The sequence below is a fragment of the Calypte anna genome, chromosome 4A, assembly GCF_003957555.1.
Source record: "Calypte anna isolate BGI_N300 chromosome 4A, bCalAnn1_v1.p, whole genome shotgun sequence".
In the NCBI taxonomy this organism is placed as follows: Eukaryota; Metazoa; Chordata; class Aves; order Apodiformes; family Trochilidae; genus Calypte; species Calypte anna.
This window is the reverse complement of record NC_044248.1, coordinates 4,562,295-4,585,728: the sequence shown is the minus strand read 5'-3', so window position 1 is coordinate 4,585,728 and position 23,434 is coordinate 4,562,295. Positions and strand designations below refer to the sequence as shown.

Sequence of the window (23,434 nt, the reverse complement as noted above, 5' to 3'; positions counted from 1 at the left end):
TCTGATGCTGAAGGAAGGATTTTCTAAATGCTGAAGCCTCAAGGGTTTATAGATCCAGCTCAGTGATTAAAAAAAAACCCAACAATAAAAAAAAAACAAAACCTCAAAACCCAACCCATTTTGGGTGCAAAGTTTACACTGGTAAAATTATTAAGGTCTTTTCAGAGCTATTGCTGGCAAAGAGTCTGGACCTGCAATGTCATTGCATAATGTCACCCTTGGTAGAGGGATCTACTGGAAATCCTTCCAGTAGCTGGAAACCTCAGCACTGAGAGCAAAAACCTGTAAAAAACTGGCAGTAAAGTAACACCACCTGCCTTGAAATTCACACCATTGCTGGTAATGAGCCAGCAGCAGCCTGGGATGTTCTGAAAAAGATTTGAAAGCTAATCTGGAAGCACTGGAGGTAGATTTTGGACTAGAAGACATCAGGAGGCTGAAGTTACCCACACCTTGGGTAGCTGAAAGAAAATGAGCTTTAGCAACTAGCTTATTGCTTTCCTGAGTTACCACAAAGAGAATAAATTTAGGCACTCAGAGAAAAAAAAAAAAAAGGCTGATATGAAAAGCTTCTAAAAATAGCTGCTTACCAACAGAAGCTTTTGGACCTGGTTAATTATAAAATAAATATTTTGTGCTGAGATGCATTGTAGCACAGGGTGAAACTAATTTGGAGTGTAATTTACTGACCTTCCAAAAAAGCAAGAGACCAGTGATTCTAGACAGAGACTTGCAAAGGACCCCAGGACACTGAGGTGGAGAAATCCCTCTGAATTGCCTTCCCATTCCTTGCCTGTCAAGCAGCCATGCTCCCAGAATTGGCTGCATGAGCATGGTAACCTGTAGGATATCAACTGCAAAATAGGTTAAGATGATTCTTAAATGTCATTTTTGAGTTCATAATCCATCAAACCCACCTGTAAGTCAGCATAGATCATATGCTGACCCCCGTGGCTTGGACAGGAGCACCCTGTGCTGGGTTAGGAACTGGCTGGAGGGCCGGGCCCAGAGAGTGGTGCTGAACGGGGCTGCATCAAAATGGCGGCCGGTCACTAGTGGTGTCCCCCAGGGATCAGTGTTGGGCCCAGTTCTGTTCAATATCTTCATTGATGATTTAGATGAGGGGATTGAGTCCATCATCAGCAAATTCTCAGATGACACTAAGCTGGGGGGAGTGTGGATCAGCTGGAAGGCAGGAGGGCTCTGCAGAGGGACCTGGACAGACTGGAGAGTTGGGCTGATCCCAACAGGATGAGGTTCAACACGGCCAAGTGCCGGGTCCTGCACTTTGGCCACAACAACCCCATGGGGAGCTCCAGGCTGGGCACAGAGTGGCAGAAAGGGACCTGGGAGTCTGGATTGCCAGGAAGCTGAACATGAGCCAGCAGTGTGCCCAGGTAGCCAAGAAGGCCAATGGCATCCTGGGCTGGCTCAGGAACAGTGTGGCCAGCAGGTCCAGGGAAGGGATTCTGCCCCTGTGCTCAGCCCTGGTGAGGCCACAGCTTGAGTCATGTGTCCAGTTCTGGGCCCCTCAGCTCAGGAAGGATATCGAGGTGCTGGAGTAGGTCCAAAGGAGGGCAACCAGGCTGGTGAAGGGACTCGAGCACAGACCCTATGAGGAGAGGCTGAGAGAGCTGGGGCTGTTCAGCCTGGAGAACAGGAGGCTCAGGGGAGACCTCATTGCTGTCTACAACTACCTGAAAGGAGGTTGTAACCAGGTGGACGTTGGTCTCTTTTGCCAGACGACTTTCAACAAGACAAGAGGGCAGGGTCTTAAGTTGTGCCAGGGGAAATTTAGGTTGGACATTAGAAAGAATTTCTTTACAGAGAGAGTGATCCGGCATTGGAATGGGCTGCCCAGGGAAGTAGTGGATTCTCCGTGTCTGGAGATATTTCAAAAGAGACTGGATGTGGCACTCAGTGCCATGGTCTAGCAACCGCAACGGTGGTAAAAGGGTTGGACTCGATGATCTCTGAGGTCCCTTCCAACCCAGCCAATTCTATGATTCTATGATTCTATGATATGTAGTTCTGGTTATAAAGTATCTATGTGTCTTATTATGTTAGGAACACAAGCAATTTCCTTACAACTGGATATTCTTTGGAATATTGTCCTCTCCTAATGTAGATTTGCAAGTGAGAGTGTCTTCAGATTTCTCTTCAGCATGGGGATAGGTGGGGAAAGAAGTTGGTTGGTTTGTGGACCATGGCCAAGGACACCTGTGATGGGTCAAACAAGTGGGTTTGGAGCCTTCCCTCCCACCCCAGGGCATGTGGAGGAATCCAGGCTGGACAAAATCCCAAGCCTCAGGCACCTGGAGTAATGCAAGGGAATAAAGAAAACAAGTGAGGGGGAATTCACAAAATAGGAGGGTGAAGAACTATAAACCCACACTCCAGAAAAATCATCTGGATGGTCTGCAGAAACAGGGGAGGGAAAGCCTGAGTTTCAGGGACACCAGAGGAGTTTGTGGATTATTAGAAAAACAACCTCCTGCTTGTAAGCCATATAATGACAATGTAATGTTCTCATTTTTAATTATGAGTACAGTAATACTTCTGAATTATTTGCCTCTTAGGCTAAATCTACATATTAATATCAGAAATGTACAAGTCTGCTGACTAAATTCTTTTTCTTTTCCCAAATGGATCAAGGCTATCCATGCAAATATACATTTCACTTTGAATTATTGCTTGTTGGAGATTTATAAAAATGTTATTTGTAAAAAGTCTGCTGTATTTAAGGCAGATGACTGTATCAGACTTTATAAAATACTCTAAAATGTTCACGTATGTCAGAGCTTCTAAAATGCAGATGACAACATTAATCTTCCAAATCATCTTAGAGCAATAAAAATTCAGTGGGATAATGTAGGTCATTGAGTTTCCACAAAGTTGGGCTCCTGCTTTCATCCCCTCCTTTTCTTCTGCCCTCAGGGAATAATCAGACTGTAATTACCAGAATACAAGCTGCATTATAATCTTTTTTTGTTTGGTTTTGTTTTAGTTTTTTGTTTTTTTTACAGGTGTAGAAAAGCTTGATGGTTTTAAGTGGGAAATACAAGACTGAAAGAGGGAGAAAGGCCAAAAATATGTTATGTGAGGGATGAAAAATAGAAGAGATGAGGTTAGAGCAGAGTTAGGGCATCATGTGTGAACATAAACCACACCACCAGGAGAGAAGTTACTCTGTGAGCACAGAAGGAGCTTGGCCTCAGATTAGGGCTGTCCCCTAAGCTCCACTAATGGGGATCCAACTGGTTCCACCCTTTCTAATAGTGCAAATGGTGCAGTGTGTGGGTTGCTGAAAGCAATGGTCCTCCTGGAGGTCACCCTCCTGTATCCTGCTCTCTGAGACAAACAGGAGCTGAGATTTCATCTGTGTTGTGCTCACAGAATCCCAGGATGTCAGGTTGGAAGGGACCTCAGGGATCACCTGGTCCAACCCTTCTGATATTATTGTTTATCTGAGATCTCTCAGCACCCTGTCAAACTGAAACTTCAAGCTACCCAAAGTGGGGGAATCCACCCCTTCCCCTGGGAGACTATTCCAAGGTCTGACTGTCCTCATGGGGAAAAATTTCCCTCTTGTCTCCCCAGGAGCAACTTGTGCCCATTCCCCTTTTATTTCCAGGTAACTCCTGGCAAATAGGGAATTTCCATCTGCTTTGTAGCCCCCTTTAAGGACAGAAACATCATGATAAAATCTGCCCTGTTGTGAGGGGCAGAACTGTTGACTGGACCAGCTGCAAAATCTCTAAACCTGCTTTGCTTAAAAGACCAAAGTCTGGTAGTGGGGTGAAGGAAGAACTATCCCAAGTTGCAAGCTAATGTTCTCCTCTCTTGGTAAGTACATCAGAGGAGAAAAATGCCTGGCATTTAACTGTCTGTGGGATCCTTCTTCATAATGCTGACCAGACAGCAGAGGAGAAATGGGCATTTAATTGGTTGAGGAGGAGGAATTTGGAAGGAGATGGTTATTTGGCAATGGGAGTGTAGAGTAACAGGGATGGAGACAGGAAGAAAAAGAAGAAATCTGCTGCTGTAATTACATCAGGGCCTTTACCATCCAAGCTCTAGGCTGGAATTTGACATTTGTTGTCTCAGCTGCATGCCAAGTGGGTCCCTGATCTGTGCCAATGAGGCAATATAAATAAAAACAGTAGTAATAGTGTGATGAAATAGAACAATTTTCTGACTAACAGCATCGGTTGTAAACACTTTCAGTTGGAGAGTTGATGTCTCTCTTTTGAAGAATTCTGTTACCAGGAGGAAATCTGCTTTTTGGATGTAGCTACAATAGCAAGGCATGTGAGACAAGAGTGGAATTCAGCTGGTATCCCAGCTTGCTAGAAAACAAGAATATTGTTCTGTCTTAAGGGTCAAATAACTTAGATAAAATGTCCCAGTAACATCTGTGGGTAATGTAGAAAATCTGTTCATCCAGCATGTTCAGTCATACAGTAAAACTCTTGTGTTTATGAAGGAAGGATTACAGCAGATATAACAAGAAAGACATTTAAATTCTCTTTCTTTATGTCTCTAAACATTATGATCTATTCTTAGGGAAGAAAGAGACAGCCATGACTGCAAGACTTGCTGGCATATGGTAGAGGTTCCACCTCAGATGGTTGCTGACTTCCAAAAGATTGAATTATGCCTGTCTTGTTTGTAAGCTTTTCCTGAAATGTCTTCTCAATATTTACATGCTAATTAAGGCTTTACCATAAGAGCTGACTTCTTTGCAGTCATGGAAATACACCAGAAAAAGATTTAGTAATTCCAGTTGAGTCCTGGAGTGTCCATCTTCTCTTAATTAAGGTTTGATTGGTTTGGAACATGGCACCAATCCAATTTTGCTCAGGCTTTTGAAAGGTTTTTCAGATGTTTCACCTTCACTTAGCTGAGATGGATAAAAGCTGGTGGTGTCTCCTAACTCCTTTCCCTTTGACTGGAACCATCCTCTCCTTTCCCCATTTATAAAGGCACCAGAACAGCTTTTGAAACCCAAGCCCTCCAGACCTTCTGATCCAAGGGAACTAAAAAGAAATCTGGGAAGGCTTTAAAACTTGCCAGAACTGCAACTTCTTAGATGGTTGTAAGCATGATGTGAAAACAGGACTTCCCTAATAGACAGAAGCAGCCAGGAGTGGAGGAAAATCAATCACTGCAGCAGGGAGAGGACTTCTCAGTGCCAATAATGCAGGGATTGAAAATGTCAAATGAAGAGAACTCAGCAATGCAGATTGAAAGCCCTTTGAGTTTCCCCATCTCCCTGCTAATGTGGGATTTATTCCCACATTAATTATGGATAAAACTGGAATTTCTTACTGTACTGAAAAATTGTTCATGGAAGAAGCTTAATGATGTGTGGGGTAGCAGGAAAATGTGGTTTTCCAAGAAGACTGAGAACTGGCTACTCAAAACTATGAATTCACAGTGTTTTCTTAGCATGTGTTGACTTCTGGGTAATTTTAAGGATCTGTCAAAGTTTCCCAGTAGCATTTACAGCTCTGGTCCCAATACCAGGAAGGGAAGAAAAAGAAAGCAGGTGTCTGTATTCTTCTTGCCTTGTGCTCAGTAATTTTGGTAATTGCAATATTTTAATCCTGGTCTCTCTAGAAACGTAGCAAGTTCCCTTGTGCAGAAAAGACAGATTGCTTGCTTTTTACTTGAATGCACCTATATTTTTGACTTGTGTGCCCTACAGGAATGCCAAGGATTCTAAGGGCAGGGAGAATAAAGAAAATTGTGCACTGACCTAATTTACACTGATAAACCAGATGCTTAAAAATCTGAGTGAATCATTTCAAGAAATGTGCAGTGATATCTGTCTGGTTGTTCTCATCTTTCTCTGAATTTTTCTTTAGCAGTGTTCCAGGAATATGGGAAAAAACATAATTCAGGTGTGAGAGATTGGCTGTAACATACCAGAGGCACACATTGTTCTAATTTTACATTTCTTGTCCTAAATACATCACGCTCATTTTAACAAGCATTTAGCTTGTCATTTAGTAAGTGGGCAGTGGCACAAGGACAGAACTCAGCATTTTAAAGTCTGAGTTCTGAGGTCCAAATTTGTTAGCTCATTTCTGCTTCTGAGGGATGTAAAACTCCTAATCCCTCCCAGGACAGAAATTGGGCATCAGAACAAATTAATATGAAATGACTCAATACCCAGGTGTGGTCAGTGTTCATCCCTTAAAAAAAAACCAAACAAAATCACCCTTCTTGTTAAGCAGCCTCATGCAGGGCCCATTAAAATGCAGAAGTGATCAATGCCTCTGAAAACCTTGAGCTCAAGTTATTTCCCCATGGCACCAGGTTGGGAGCCAGGCAGATTGCACAAGCCCTGAGCATTTGCCAAAGGGATGGAGGGGAATGGTCCAGGGAGGCCACCAGTTCATTTGTGTGACCTACCCCTCACAGCTTTGCAGTGCCACTACTTGGTCTTTCTAACTATTGGGGTAGAGGTGAATTTTGTAACTGCAAAACCCTAAATGCAGTCTGGGCATTTTGACCATTTCTAGTCAGTGTCTCTGGCTTGCTTGAGCATCCAAGTCCTTTCTGTGATCCAAAAGAGCATATGTGTACTGGAAAATGTTAAGGTCATTTATTCATAGGCAGTATTATGCAGAGCTCTGGATAAGACAAAAATAAATTTGGCTCTTAGGAGAAATAACTTACTCAGTGAATAAAAAGAACAATTTCAAGTGACCTGCTGTGTAAAGCATCCTACTGGGTCTCAAACCCTTGTTGCAGAGCTATGAGTAATGTAATTGTTTCTCTGCAGTCACTCCAAGCAAAGGTGCATTTTAAATGCACTTAGATCTCTTTAAAAGCCACCCCCTGGGGTATGTTTGTAAGGTTGTGACAAGAGTATCAGAAGCATATTCAGGATCTTTAAAAGATTGTAGGAGATACATCACCTTCAGGAGGCATCTTCGTGGAGATACACCACCTCCAGGAGGTATCTGTTTGGAGTACCTCTTGGAAGAGGTGTGAGTTGGAAAGGTTTTATTGTTCAAAGAGGGAGGACAGGTCAGTAAGTCAGTGATGTGCAATAATAAAATACTAAAAGGTGTGTTCTGGGGGGGCAAGGTTGTTGATTTTCTTACATCTCTCAGGTAAATTCACTCCGGTGTCTCCAGAGTTGACAAAGAGAAAGTCTTGAACCACTCTGGGTGAATTTTCTAATATTAATCAGCTTGACAAAGTGAATTCTTGCCAATATGCTACTAATACAAGAGTTAGTATGAAAAGTAGTAGCTGTTCCTTTCAAATGTCTGCATCACCTTACCAGACATGCATACCTATTTGCATGTCATTACTTCTCCATCCAATCAATCTCCAGCAATGAAATCTGCTATATTGTTAGAGTCCAAAAGTTGCCAAGTCCAATAACATTGGGAACTGCTTTGCTATTAAACCTTTTTTTCCAGAGTACACAGGTTTTTGACTCTGCACTGGACCTCTGGCTGTGTTATCTATGAAATAATACAAGGAGAAACCTGATATGGTGTCAGATAATTTATACTCTTGTTGTCATTTCTAACACCACTTGCAGGGATGAGCCAAAAATCATACCTAGAGCAGAATGATAATAATTTTGGAGAATAATTAAGTTGTAGCCCACTTATGCCTTCTGTTTATCTCATGTGCTTCCACGTCCATCAAACCCAGTGCCAAGGGCTTGGCCTAAGGTAAATGTCCTCACTTTGCAGCATTCCAGACCTTCCTTGGGAAAGCTGATGTGTCCCAGGAAATAGAAGAAGTCCTGGCAGAGTCTCGGGTCCAAAGAAACACCAAGTTGGTGTCAATACTTCAGCTCCTGAGAACCCGCTCCGCGCGTTGGCAGATTGCTACCGTGGTCATCACCATGGGCTGCTACCAGCTCTGTGGCCTAAATGCTGTAAGTGTCCTTTCTTTTTAATACAAAATTTGTTCTATATTATTCAGCAACCTCTCTGACTTGTTATTTTTTGGCTGTTTCTCCTTAGTCATGCTTTTGTTACAGCAGTGGGTGGGAAGGTCGATGGAGAGCTGTATCTTTTGGTAGGGGGGTTTTTAACCAAAAAAAGGAAGCCACATTTTGTTAAATTTGAAGGAATTAATCATTTTGTTAACTTTGAAGGAATTCATCATTATGTTAACATTGAAGGGATTCATGAATAGGTAACACAGGTGAGCACAGAGTGTCCAGCTTCTGATACACAGATTCTCTCTTTCTGGTCCATGTAGAGCTGGTCTGATACACACCATGTTCACATTAGGTAAATTTCTTCTTTTCAGTGCATGTTTCTGTGTGGATTGATTCAGTTCTATATTTATAGAAGCCCTCAAAAGTTCCTGGAAGTGATTTTAAGAGGCTGCAGTGGATGTTTCAATTTTTGTTATTTTTTTTCACACTGAAGAATAAGCTGTACTTTGATATATATGTCTTTCTTGGAAAGTGGAGCAAAAGAGGAAAAAAAGACACAAAATAGTCAATAGCAAGTTTTATCATTAAAGTTCCTGAGGCTAATGGATATCAGAGTCTCCTTTTCCATCTGTTTGAGCCTATTGCATCAGCTAGGAGGTCACAGGACACATTGGAAGGAATCTTTGGAGGTCACCCCTGCCCAAAGAATCAGGACTGGCTTCAGGGTTGTCTCAGGTTACTGAGGGCTTTGTGGAGTTGAGTTTTAAGTATCTCCAATGCTGAAAACTCCACAACCTCCCTAGTCAACCTATGCCAGGTGTTTTCACCACTTAGACTGCCAAAAAAACCCTCTTTTCTTTATATCCAGCCAGAACTCCCCTTGCTGAAGCTCATGGCATCTGGGTTAGATGCTTTGTGTTGCACAACACAAATGTTCTCATGAAGCCCCTCAAAGCAAAAAGGGGTTTTTATCACAGTTTAAAGGTGTTGATTGCTTCTGTGTGTGTAAGAAAGGCAACAGTAATGTTGCTGAAAGGAGGTCTCAGTGTGGTTTTGTGCAGGAACAGCGTGGCCAGCAGGTCCAGGGAAGGGACTCTGCCCCTGTGCTCAGCCCTGGTGAGGCCACAGCTTGAGTCCTGTGTCCAGTTCTGGGCCCCTTAGTTTAGGAAGAATATCGAGGTTCTGGAGCAGGTCCAAAGGAGGGCAACCAGGCTGGTGAAGGGACTCAAGCACAGACCCTATGAGGAGAGGCTGAGGGAGCTGGGGGTGTTGAGGCTGGAGAAGAGGAGGCTCAGGGGAGACCTCATCACTCTCTCCAACTCCCTGAAAGGAGGTTGGAGCCAGGGGGGGGTTGGGCTCTTTTCCCAGGCAACTCTCAGCAAGACAAGAGGGCAGGGTCTCAAGTTGTGCCAGGGGAGGTTTAGGTTGGAGATGAGAAAGAATTTCTTTCTGGAGAGGGTGATCAGGCATTGGAATGGGCTGCCCAGGGAAGTAGTGGATTCTCCGTGTCTGGAGATCTTTCCAAAGAGCCTGGATGTGGCACTGAGTGCCATGGGCTGGGAACTGCAGCGGGAGTGGATCAAGGGTTGGACTTGATGATCTCTGAGGTCCCTTCCAACCCAGCTAATTCTATGATTCTATTCTATGATTCTATGATATTTCAACTATTTTTTTTTCCCAAGGGCTAATCAGCATAAACACTTGTGATACCTAAAACAACTTGTTCAGGCTTATCTCAGGTATCCCTATAGCTTTAAAGTTCCTAAATACTAAGTAAATTTGTCCAAAAACCATTTGAAAGATTAATGCAATTAGAAATTTGGCACTTAGAAGTTTTTAGCAAAATACTAAGAGGGAGCTTGAAGATTCTTTCATGCAGTGGAGTGAAGAATAAAAATGTTTGCATAGGTGGTGTTTTCTCCTAATTGCAGGATTTCAGTGCTAATGACAGGCTATTTTGTCCCACACTGTGGATAATTTTTAAGAAATGGAATTATCTTGTCATCCAGGCTTTCTAAGATTTATCGATGTGTAAATGAAATCAAATGGCATTTGTAAGAAGTAGATTGTTGAGTAGACTGCTGAAAAAAAATATAATAAATGCCATAGCTAAATTTTCAGGGGAAAGAGAAGTTCTTTTTTTCTTTTGAAGAGATTTAATAGATGACAGAAATTGTCTGGTGTTCTGAATAATGCTACACACTCATAGCTTGGGTGGGGGCATGGCAGAACAATGAGACATGTCTGGTCCAAAACTGAGTTGTTTTAGTGTCTCTTCCTCAAAATACACCTCAGAAAAGCTATTTTTGTCAGGAAACCTGTGTATCAATTGGCTGGTTTTAAGCCTTAACTTCTTTTTAATTACTAAATTTTAATTACTAAATTAATTACTAAATATTCACTCAAATTTTGCATTCTGAAATTGATTTTTTTAATTGTTCATCCAGGAAATCCCAGCTCCCATCATTTGCTTTGTCTGTAATGCCCTGTTAGTCAGTTTGGTCTTTTCCACAGCTGCCATCTGGGCAGGATAACTGGGAAAGTTGGGCTTCTTCTAGGCAAGAGTCTCAGGTCACTCTCAGGAGAAATTCCCAACTTCTGCAACTATCCTGCTGCTATCTGAAAACACTTGCTTCCTTTTAAGCTTTACTCTACTTTACAAGAAAAATTCATTTTTGCTTAAAGACAGTAAATTTTTTGATTTTCACATGGAACTGAAATAAATGTCATCATGTTAATTTATCCAATTATAATGAAGGAGCAGACAGTCTGACCCAAGTTGACATAAGGAAATAAATCCGTATTAGATACTTTTCATCCAATAAAATGTATTTATGATGCATGTAATCCATAATAAATCTATTTATCTTCCACCATTATATCTCAGTCCTAAAGAAGACCTAAAACTAGGGTGAAGTTCTCACTGGGGTACTTTATCCTTTTTCATATCAAGAAATACATTGCAATAAATCCCCAAAAGGGATCTTTAGGCTTCTGTGGGGTCAGTCCATAAGGCAGGGATTGGATTTCAAATCACAAAAACTCCTGCTGGAGATGAGGTCCAGGCAGTGATGTTTGTTTCAAGGATGCAAAAGTCCTACCAGAGTGTGTGCTTCATGATTCCTCTAGGGAAGACCCCTCAGAGAGTGTAGGAAGGGATGAGGATACAGGATGCATCCAGTCTGGAACACAAGATATGTCTGGATTGTTGCCCATCTTTTCTATTTTTTTTTTCTTTTTTTTTTTTTTCCTGTTGAGGAGATAAATTTATTAGAAGGAAATGTATGTACATGAGAAACATAAGGACTGTAAAACTCAATGTAATATAGGTAGGGATGTAGGAAGTGTAGGAAGGGATGAGGATACAGGATGCATCCAATATGGAATACAAGATCTGTCTGGGTTGTTGCCCATCTTTTCTATTTTTTTTCTTTTTTTTTTTTTTCCTTTTCCTGTTGAAGAGATAAATTTCTTAGGAGGAAATGTATGTACATGAGAAACATAAGGACTGTAAAACTCAATGCTAGAGGGATCCTGATGTGATAACATTTGGCAGCATCACTGGTAATGGATCCCCTGTGCCACTTGAAGCCAAGAGCTTGTAGGAGGAAAATTTTATGATTAGCAAAGAAAACTTTCATGTGGATACCTGTAACCTCCAGGCAAGGATGCTGAAATGCTTCCAAACTCACAGAATTCAGGCTGTTCCAGGTACAGCTGTTCCCCATGGCAGATATTTAACTGAACAAAGTGAGGAAGTTCTGTGTCATCCTGGAAAGCCACAGAAACCCACACTGAAAGTTGGGAGGCAGATGTCTGTCACGGTTTAACACTGGCCCGGCAATTAAACCGAATAACAGACGCTCTCTATTAATCTCTCTCTCCTTGATAGAGAAAGGAGAGAGAATAAGGGAGAGAGACTTATGGGTTGGAAACTAAACTACACAACTTTAATGAAACAGTAGTGATAAATAGGGAAAAATTACTAAATATATACAAATATACAGGAAAATGGAAACCACATTCCTCCCTCCTTTCCCCCAATAACTCTCACATCACCACCGAGGCTGTAGGGCAGCCCTGGGAAAGTCCAGGCTGGACTCCTGGAGTCGGCAGCAGTCGGGAACTGGAGGCAGGAACACACAGATATGGGCTGGCACGGATCAGGACCACAGGCAGATGAACAGACAGGATCCTTCCAGGATGCCGGGTGAAGGAAGGGAAGCAGGAAAAGATCTGGAAAAGATCTGGCTCGGCCCACGTGATGCCTCAAATTTATACTCAGTGTGACGTATATGGGATGGAATACTCTGTTTGGTCAATTCTGGCATCTATCTTGTCCGTTCCTCCCTAAAGGAGGGTTCAGGTGGGGCCTCTGTGTCCTTGGCTCTGCACACCAGTCTCTAGCAGTAACTATAAACATCAAGTGTTATCAGTCCTAAAAACACACACACTGCATGAGAAACTTGCTGTTAATTTCAGCAAATGCAACTACTTACAAGGGACTTAGCTAAAAGCAAAAGTACAGAAACAGAAAACCACCTTTATCCTGGCCCAAACCAGGACAATGTCCCAGCAGGTTTGGGCTTTGGGACCTTCTGTTCTATTTTCCATAGCTCTTTTGTTCCAGAACTTTTAGCACAAAAAAAAATTAGCTAAAAAACCCCATGTTAGAAGATTAACTTCAGTAGGGTTATCATAGTAAGTTTGTCTCACTGACACCCTAGGGGAATATATTTCCCTGTTTAATGATGCACAGGCTGAAAAAAAACAAAACATTGGCTTTTATTGATTTCAAATGTGTCCATCTTGTTCATCTTTACCCTGATTTATTTCTGTGCTGCTGCAGTGACAAATAACTCAAGGAACCTCAACCTCTTCCAGTTTTTCAATCCAGCTGTGTTACTACCATTCTTGTCCATGGCCAGTCATGCTCTTCTCTAAAACCATTCTGTCAAACCATTACATTCTAGTTGTTACATTTTCATAGAATCATAGAATCATAGAATTAGCCGGGTTAGAAGGGACCTCAGAGATCATCTAGTCCAACCCTTGACCCACCGGAGCAGTTGCTAGACCATGGCACTGAGTGCCACATCCAGTCTTTTTTTAAATGTCTCCAGGGACGGAGAATCTACCACCTCACCGGGCAGTCCATTCCATAGCCTGATCACCCTCTCCGTGAAGAAATTCTTTCTAATATCTAACCTAAACCTCCCCTGGCACAACTTAAGACTGTGTCCTCTTGTCTTGTTGAAGGTCGTCTGTGAAAAGAGTCCAGTTCCCACCTCGCTACAGCCTCCTTTCAGGTAGTTGTAGACAGCAATGAGGTCTCCCCTGAGCCTCCTCTTCTTCAGGCTGAACAGCCCCAGCTCTCTCAGCCTCTCCTCATAGGGCCTGTGCTCGAGTCCCTTCACCAGCCTGGTTGCCCTCCTTTGGACCTGCTCCAGGACCTCTACATCCTTCTTAAACTGAGGGCAATTTTGGTAAATTGCATCTGGGAGTTGTCTGCTTAAGTGATTCCTTGCCTTCTTTCTTCTGGTTCTCTTTCAAGGTTTGCATCATTTTGTATTATCAGCATCATTTTTAGCTCTACCTTCCATGCTGTTATCAAGACTGGAATGCCTAAATTACATGGTTTCTAACTTCCACTGCATGAATTTTTTTCCAATCTTGGAGCTTCTGGTATGGAGAGGAAAAAAAATACTTTTATCACTGTTTTGTGCTACCTTGTTTTCCTTATAATCAGTGGTTTAGGGATATGGGAGGTGATAGGTTGTCAGAGTGCTGGGTTGAAAAAAATTATCAGTTGTCAGAAAAATTTCAGAGGGAAGCAGGAGCTGGTTTTGCTTCAGTTTGTGCTTTGTATCAGGGCAGTAAAATGCAGAATTAGCAACAGGGTGTGAGAGGTGAAGGCAGATTTCTTCACACAGAGGAATTTTCTGCCATCACTTATTGTCACTGTGTTTATTCTGGTGAGACTTTAGGTGCCAGCACTAGGCACAAAAGTCAGATGTTGGTTTTTCTTTATCTGTAAGGTTTTGCTTTTTGATATTTTATTTTACTTTTGTTTTATCTGGGATGAGCTGGATTTTTTCCCATAGACTGGGGCAGGCAGCTTTGCTCAAGAGCTAGTTGGGAATTTGAAATCTCTTGGGTTTTTTTTTTTAATTTTACAAAGCTCCTGACATAGTAGCTTGAGGAACAGATGTAGCATAATATGCTGGCAGGCAGCAGGGTTTTCCTCATGTGATCAAAACACTTTAATTCATAAAAAAAACCCTTTTCTTCAGCACTGCTCACCCTGCTTGGCCTTGTGGCATGGACACAAAACATCCCTGCTACTTTTATATTTAGTGCCATTAATTATCTTTGGTTTTCAGTTTTGTTGTCACAGGCAAACAGCTGTGTTTTATTTTCTTCTGGTAATCTTCTGATAATCAGTTGTTTCAATTGTCTTTTCATTTTCACCAGGAAATCAATCCTCTTTTCTCTCTCCAAGGAAATCTGTCCTTGGTGCATGCATTTATTTGGGTGCCAAAATCTTTGGCTAGTTCTTTGTTGTCACCTTGAGTTCAACATAAATACAATGAGGTTTTCACACTCTGGGATGTGAATGGAGCTCTGATACTTCCCAAATTTGTTATTATAAAGTATATATTCTCTGTCTGAATATTCTCACCGCTGGTTATGGTGGTGAGACAGATTTCCTGGACAAATACAAAAGCTTCTCTAGGCTGGAAAGCCTTTGCTCCCTGGGCTTCTGTCTATCAGTGACAGCTCCTTCTTGCCTATAATTCATTTAATCCTAAAACCAGATGTTTATGTTTCACCAAACAGCTCACACTCCAAAAATATCTTTTCTTTTTGATGATGATGAAGAGAGATGGAGGTGATTGCCTGACTGCAATCCACACACCTTCTGTCCAAAAAAAGAACAGTTCCTGCAATCTCTCCCAGGATTTCTTTCCTGTTTTCTCCTCTGTTGTTTTGTGCCATTGAATTATTCCCCAGAGCCACCCAGACCTGCTTTGTATGGAGTGTGACCCCTGTTTGTGTATCCTCTTGCTCAGGCTTAAAGTGAGTTTCTCTGATTTACTCCTAAAATGAATTAAGGTAAATGGATTTAAAGCTACTTGTAATTCTCTGCAAGCAGTTTAGCAGTGTTGGGATTAATTCACTTGAAATTTGTACCTTTCCTCCATTTGTTGTCCTCTCCAGACAGGAAGGAGTTTTTAGCTTTTAGTAGGTTTTTTTTTTGAAGTACTCAATATTTTAACAAGCCTGGTCTCTGGCAGAGCAGATGCTTGGACTGAATACTGATATGTTTTAGTTCAAGCAGTAATGATTGATAACTCATTTTCTTCTCTTTGATACAGATCTGGTACTACACAAACAACATCTTCAGTGGAGCTGGGATCAATCATGAGACAATTCCCTATGTTACTCTGAGCACTGGTGCTGTTGAGACTTTGGCTGCTGTTTTTTCTGTAAGTGTGATGATAAAAATCCATTAAGGTGCTTGCTGATTTATTATTAACATGCTGATACATGTTACCGGGTTTATTTCCTTTTCCAGTTTACTGGTTTTATTTCCACAGGTTAAAAGATAGACAGAACAGTGTATCGAGGATTAATTGTCATGGGTGCTGAAGCAATTGAAATTCTTATTTCTAGGTTTAATCCTAAAACCAGTTTTGCAGCTTGAGATTTTTTGTTTAAGAGGATGCTCTCTAATTTTGCATAAAAGGAGCATTGAAGGTTGAGGTGCTCTGTGAGTAAAGAGGAAGAAGGCAGGAACAGCAAGGCCTGAAGTATTTTAAGTGTGTCAGGGTTTAACACTGGCCTGGCAATTAAACTGAGTGACAGACACTCTCTGTTAATCTCTCCCTCCTCCCTGATAAAGAAAGGAGAGAGAATAAGGGAGAGAGACTGATGGGTTGGAAACTAAACTACACAACTTTAATGAAACAGTAATGATAAATAGGAGAAATTACTAAATATATACAAATATACAGGAAAATGGATACCACATTCCTCCCCCCTTTTCCCCAATAACTCTCACGTCACCCCCGAGGCTGCAGGGCAGCCCTGGGAAAGTCCAGGCTGGAATCCTGGAGTCAGCAGCAGTTGGGAGCTGGAGGCAGGAACACACAGATATAGGCTGGGATGGATCAGGAGCACAGGCAGAGGAAGGGATGGAATCCTTCCAGGATGTCGGGTGAAGGAAGGGAAGCAGGAAAGGCAGGAAGGGCAGGCAGCTGGAAACTGGAAGCAGGAAATCTGGCTTGGCCCTCGTGATGCCTCAAATTTATCCTGAGTATGAGGTGTATGGGATGGAATCCTCTGTTTGGTCAGTTCTGGCATCTATCTTGTCTGTTCCTCCCCAAAGGAGGCTGCAGGTGGGACCTCTTTATCCTTCTGGAGGGTAAAAGTTTTCCTCAGAGCTGAGCAGTGTCCTTGGCTCTGCACACCAGTCTCTAGCAGTAACTCTAAACATCAAGTGTTATCAGTCCTAGAAGCACACACTGTCTGAGAAACTTGCTGTTCATTTCAGCAAGTGCAACTACTTACAAGAGACTTAGCTAAAAGTAAAAGTACAAGACAAAATCACCTTTATCCTGGCCCAAACCAGGACAAAGTGATAACTTATAAAGTTAGTCCACTAGGGCAAGGTTGTCCCATATGGTGTTAAATTGTGCTGTCTCCTTCAGCGAGGGCAAGCAGGGATCCTTTAAAGGATGGGCAAGTCCCTAAGCAGGTCGTGTATCTTTGCTATGTGCCCACCATAGAAGATGTGAAGAGAAAAAAAATATCCATGCACATTAATTTCTTCTTTCCTATTTCAAAATGAAAAAGTTGACCAGGAAAAAAATATGCACTAAGTGAGCAAACTGAACCAGAAATACAAATTGATACAGGAAATCTGTTTCTGTTTGCATTGCAATAAAGAAGAAACAAGGGAAGAAGCCTCTGCAATGGGAGGTTGCAAAGAAGTAAATATTCTTCTCTTGCATTGTTAGACTTTTTCCTTACCTTCAGATTTTATCTACCAACTCTATTTGCACAGTACTGGACACACCAGACAACCATTTCTAAATGTCAAAAGAATGGTTTGGGCAAAAAAAATCCTTTCCAGGGGCAGAGCAACTGCTTATGACCTATAAGATGTTCAACTAAATCCAGCTATCAAGTACATTTTCTTATAGTTTAGGACATAAAGACTCACAGAGGTCACAAAGGACTTTTTCTAATCTCTGTAAATTTCCACAAATCTATTTTTGGGTAAACCACTATATTGCTTTTTTGCTTTTCTTTAATTAAGTGTGTATTATTTTTAGTAGAGGTGGAAATACTGAAGTATGGAAATCCTTACCTCTTACAATTTCCTCCTTATGTTTGCAGAAGTGCTACTTTGTTTTAAGATATGTGTAAAAATAACAATTCTTCCAGTTACTTAAGTGAAGAATACATTTTTTTTTTTACTTTTTTTTTTTTTTTTTTTTGTGGAACCAGATGAAAATTTTACACACAGAGATGGCTCCATGATATTAAAACCATTCTATAAATAGGGTCTGTCATCTTTTCAGCTCATTCTGTGCTATCAGCTTGTGGGGCTTATTCAGAGAACACTGTTCATCCATAATGAGGTGGATGTGTCTGCTTTGGTTTCTGGTATCTCTGGTAACTTTTTTTGTGCCCAAAGAGGGTGTTTTTAATACCTTTTTATTTGAAGCTACTTCCTGTGCCCCTGGAAATGCTCATGGATTGATATCTCCACCCCCTTCAAATTTAATTTTTCAGTTCAAGAGAAATGCTGCTTTGTAGCCTTTATTTTATTTTATTAATCTCTATTGCTGCTGTTTAAAGGAACAAAAACATGAACTTGCTTTTTCAATTGGAGTTTTTGCAGCCTCCCCCCAGTTCAGGAAGGATATCGAGGTCCTGGAGCAGGTCCAAAGGAGGGCAACCAGGCTGGTGAAGGGACTCAAGCACAGACCCTATGAGGAGAGGCTGAGGGAGCTGGGGGTGTTCAGTCTGGAGAAGAGGAGGCTCAGGGGAGACCTCATCACTCTCTCCAACTCCCTGAAAGGAGGTTGGAGCCAGGGGGGGGTTGGGCTCTTTTCCCAGGCAACTCTCAGCAAGACAAGAGGGCAGGGTCTTAAATTGTGCCAGGGGAAATTTAGGTTAGATATTAGAAAGAATTTCTTTACAGAGAGAGTGATCAGGCATTGGAATGGGCTGCCCAGGGAAGTAGTGGATTCTCCATGTCTGGAGATATTTCAAAAGAGCCTGGATGTGGCACTGAGTGCCATGGGCTGGGAACTGCAGCGGGAGTGGATCAAGGGTTGGACTTGATGATCTCTGAGGTCCCTTCCAACCCAGCCAATTCTATGATTCTATGATTTTTTTTCTACATTTAGAGCTAAGGATGAAGGATTTCCTCCCACTCCCAACCTCTTTTTTTTTTTTCCCAATTTGTTTTAAATGTATTTGACAGCATTAAGTCAGGTGTGTTTGTCTTAAGCACCACTCAGAAGACAGAAGGGAAGAAGCAGGAGAAAGCGAGGGGACAACTTAATTTTTCCAGCTATATTTTTATATATTCTGCTTGCTAGCAGAACCCAGCTTTTACTAGCAATAAACTCCAGGATTTCAACAAATACTTTTCTCAGGTTTAGAAATAGATAATTTTTTTTCTTGTAAATAAAACAGCTGTTAGGAAAGTCTACAATGAAATCCTGTTCCATCTCCAATCATTATTCATATGTTGGGTGGTGATGAGACTGAGCCTCAATAAGAATCCTTGGGGTTGTCCCATTGATGGGCCCGACATGAATGCTAAAAGAAATGACTGAAATAGCTGCATTCACAGAGAAGCAAAATAATATTTTGGAGATAAAATATCATTTGAACTGGAAAAATATGAAAGTCTCCCTTTAACATGTCTCCTGGGAGCAGCAGCACAATAGTAAGAACCTTGTTGTGGTCCTCAAGGAAAAGCCAACAAAATCCCATCCTATTCCTTGCTTTTTATTGCCTCAGATCACTTTCTGCCTGCTAGGAGCATGCTTTGCCTACAGCTCCATCCCTCTCCCTCTTGAGCAAAAGCCTCATGAACAAGACATGGAAAAATAAATGCACACATCATCATTTTCCTTTCATTCATAGAATTTGACTTCAGCTCCTGTTTGCACCATTACTTTGTCATTTAGTTCATTAAATACCTGTGTGCACTGCATACTTAGTGCCCTGGCTTTGGTTTGGGGGCAACAAACATTCTGTAATGGCTTTCTGCTAACTCTCCACCCATCATACAGAACCCAGATTCAGTTTTTAGGACTGGCTACCCAAGCTGCTTTATGATGAGAGTGTCTTTCACCTCAGTTTGCTCCTGAAGAAGCTTGACATCTTCTAGAAAGAAAAAGCAGAACTTTTTTGACTCATAGATATGTCACAGGAGTAATTTATCTAACCTCATGCCCTGCATTCAAGCAGGATGGAATAGACCTAAATCATTCCTTGACAAATATCTGTTTATTGAAGTGTATGCTTTAAATTCTTCACTGAGGGGACTCCATGAACTTAGTTATTCTTCAGTAAAATTGGCCACTGTGGCTTTTTTTTGTAACTTCCAGTAACTGAGGTTAATTTAATTGAGTTGTTGTCTTCCTCCTGGTGGACAAAAAGAACAATTTGCCAGTGTCTGACAAAGCAACAGGCTGACTGGGAAGGGAGGCAGAAGTAAATGTGTGAAAAGCTTCCTCCATGAAACTAGGAGAGAAAAAAAAGGAATTTTATTCAAATTAGCCATCCCACATCCTGCATTTTGCCATCTGTGGCACCACATTTGGTCTTTATATAAAGTTTACAGAAAGGCTACGACTGTATTGAGATGATTGTGCCTTAAGTGTTTCCCATAAGGTGAAGCCTCAAGGTGTTACTAATGTGCTTCCCAAAGCCTGTGACAGAGACAAGCTGTGCAGAGCCTGGGAAAAGTCAAATATAATTCAATAGTAGACCATAAAAAATATAGGAAAACATTTGTAGTATCACACAGAAGCCAAGAAACCAAGTTCCTTGGTGAGATGCTGTTGTTCTGCCTTGGGATGTCATGAGAAAGGGCTCTCAGAATTGGTCTGTGGGGTTTTTTGTGTTAATAGATCTTTAAACAACCAAGGATTCAATGCTTAGGGCAAGGCACATCTTAAAACACAGGTGGTCCTGACACTTAAGTAGCTCTTCTCATCCCTAAGACATTGATTTCCCCTGTGGTATTCAAATGATGATGCAAGATGTCTGCATGGAAAAAAGGGGGTGGCAAATAATCTCAAGATCTCTTAGGAAGTTTTGCTGTAATATCTTCTTTAGTGAGATCTTTAATGCAGCCCCATCTCATGTTGGTCACACCAGGTCAGAATCAGCCTTCAGCTACCTATAAACCCCAATAGGTTGTGAGCAGAGGGCAAAACAGGGGCAAAGATGCAATTTTCCTTTTCCATTCCATTCCACCTGACAGGTTGTTCCTCAAGGAGTATCAGAATTAGAAGCTGACATCTTAAAAGGAAAAAAATTCACTTTGAGGACAGTCAGACCTTGGAATGATCTCCCTGGGGAAGGGGGGGATTCCCCCACTTTGGGAAGTTTTAAGTCTCAGCTCATGGGGTGCTGAGAGATCTCAGATAAACAATAATATCAGAAGGGTTGGAGCAGGGGATCCTTGAGGTCCCCCCCAATCTGACATTCTATGATTCTATGATCTTGGCCTTTAATAGCCTGGATAGAGTTTTTTTCTTTAAATTTATCTGGTTACTTTTCAGGTTTTGTATGGGTTTAGAACCCATGGCTTCCTAAAGCAGTGAATTTCATAGGTTTTTATCCATATTGTGTCAAAAAGTCCATCATGTTGAGACTAGAGAATATAAAATACAGCAGGTGTGGGCTGGATGAAATGATAACAGTGAGGATTCTCAACTAACTGCAAAACTATTCTTAGAGAGCAGCTATCAAACTTTCCTTGTCATACAAAGGAATTTCAAGTCCCTTGTCTCCTGGGTCAGCTAATAATAAAAATATCCATTAATTATATGGGAGAGGTAGCAAAGAGACTTCTATAATCTCAGCTGTGTCATTCAAATGCCCCAAAGGGAGAAACTAAAAGGTATTTGCAAGAACTAGGGAAGATCAGAAGAAATTAGATGTGTGGTCTATAACTGGTAAAATGAAATTCAGGAAGGAAGGGAACAACTTTGGGAAGGAAACAATCATATGCAAAAATACAAAATGTCATATGGAGCTGTCAGAAAGCTTCCTGAAGTCAAAATCTATCATGTTTTTAATTTTCTATCAGCTCAGCCTCCTCCCTGACAGTGATTTGCACTGAGCAAATCTGTTTTGACTGCTCCTAGCACCTTCGCCTCCTCCAGCTGCTGCCAGGCTCTTTGGCCAGTCAATAATTCATCCTAATTCATTGGTTTTTGGGGTGAAAGAAGCAAAACCCTCTCCTCCTTCTCCCTGTGTAGCAGAAGATGACCTGTCTGCCAGATCCACCACTCTCAGATATTATCTTCAGCTCACATGTCTGAGATTTTCATTCATCATCATTAGGAAAACCTCTTTTTTTCACTGATAAATTGTGACTTGAAAAAAAAAATAGTCTTCAGTCAACGTGCTACATCTTATGGATTCGAAGGGAAAAGCTACCTGGCACAGAAGACCATTCATTTTATCCAAGAGAAATATTTATACAACTCATCATTTATGATTTGAAGAAGCCCTAAATAGTTCCTTACATGAGAGAACAGTTGGCTTCCCAAATTGCCTTCCACACTGATTTGTTTTGCCCATGTAAAATTCCAACTGCATGAATTATGTAGATTATTTAAATGTGCTTCACTCAGTCCTATGAAAGCACTGCTGAGGGTGTCTAATAAGTGGAGTCCAAAAAAAAAAAAAAAAGTGATTCATTTAGAATATAAGGTACTGAATTCTTTTAACTGCAGGGGGTCACTGGTTGGTCCCTTGTCACAAATTCATTCTCAGTTCAGCTCTCAAATGTAAATGTGTGAGATCTTTATGGAGACAGTTTCTGAGTGGAAAATTTTATATCAGTGGGCAAAATGTTATCAGAAAAAAATCAGCAGTTGAAAAGAGATATTGACCAAGCAGCTTCCCAGTATAAATTTGTTAGTGGCTGTGTTAATACATGGTAACTTATTAATCCAGATGTCATAAAGACATTATTTCTTCTTCATCATTTTATAAAGCTTTTGGGTAGAAAAAGATTTTGTAGTGATGCTGTAGTGCCTTCTGGGAGAAAAAAAAATGTCCTTGTGAAGGTAAAATGCTCCTTAGGAAGGTTTCTTTTACACCACCCAAGGTGTAGTGGGTTAGAGATTGTATTTGTCCTGTAGAAATCCTAAAGCAGGAACTGAAAGTTTTACAGACTTATCTTCTGCTTTTGAATACATACATACATATTATTTATATATATATATGTAAAAGGTATGTGAATAATTTTCCCCACTCTTTTCATGATCTGCATCTGGTCATTAAAACACCATCATTAGAAAATAAAACACCAGCCATGATAATCTGCTGTAGGTGAAGGTCAAGATCTGGTCTTGCTTTTATAGCATGAACCTGACACGAGACAAAACTTTGTGCTTTTAATAATTAATAAATTTAATAATTAATAAATCATAAGGAATTTTATTTCAGAAATCTCTACAGGTTACTGAAGGGTCACAATAGGAATAAAGCTGTGGGGGTTTTTTGTGCTGCCCCAAGGGCGAAAGCAGCCAGGTAGAGCAAATCCCTGCATGGATTATGGATAGGATGGACTATGTCTTGGTGATGCTGGTCCAGCAGGCACTGAGTGTGGAGCCTCTCATTAGCAACAAAATATTTTAAATGAGCTCTACTGCAAAGTAGTCCAGAATGGGCTTAGAAATTTACCAATTTATTCCTCCCTTTGCTGATAGAAATCTCTAGCCTGGTACCCACAGAACTTGTGTAGGGTCTTATCCTGATCATGGCATTAAGAGAGGGACAAACAAACTGATGTGAGAGGCAGGGTAGGCACAGATTTTTTTAAGGTTTGTGCTTATGGGGTCAAACTCTGTGCTAGTTCTGTAAATTCCAGTTTGGGTGCTTAAATAAGCCATTTGTTTGTTTTACAACTGCATGTTCATACAGTAGGAAAATGGATCTACATAAAAATATCAATTTAAAAGAAAACAAATTAACCTCAAAACAATTTATAGCCCCCAATCTTCTTTTTCTCTCCTTTTTCTGGATGCAAGATACTACCAATCGTGTCAGAAAAAGACCTGACAGTGACATAAATGTGATTATCCATTTTAATCCTGCTGTTTAAAATGGAAATAGCACACAAAGTTAGCTTGTCACATTAAGTCTGAATCTAGACACACAGTCTTACTCAGACCTAGATCCAAAATACATGAGAAAAAAACCCAAATGTGGCTACTCTTGATGTTCTCATACAGACCA

The 23,434-nt window shown here is 41.1% G+C and overlaps 1 protein-coding gene across 5 annotated transcripts in view; it reads left to right on the top strand.

The window, feature by feature from the left end:
* Positions 1-23,434, top strand: part of SLC2A9 (solute carrier family 2 member 9) — an 89,754-nt gene that overhangs the window by 32,034 nt on the left and 34,286 nt on the right. For all 5 annotated transcript variants that reach the window (XM_030449685.1, XM_008496129.2, XM_030449683.1 and 2 more), the window contains 2 exons: positions 7,725-7,912; positions 15,301-15,411. In XM_030449685.1, the coding sequence (XP_030305545.1) occupies positions 7,725-7,912; positions 15,301-15,411 (299 nt within the window). The remainder of the gene's footprint in view (positions 1-7,724; positions 7,913-15,300; positions 15,412-23,434) is intronic.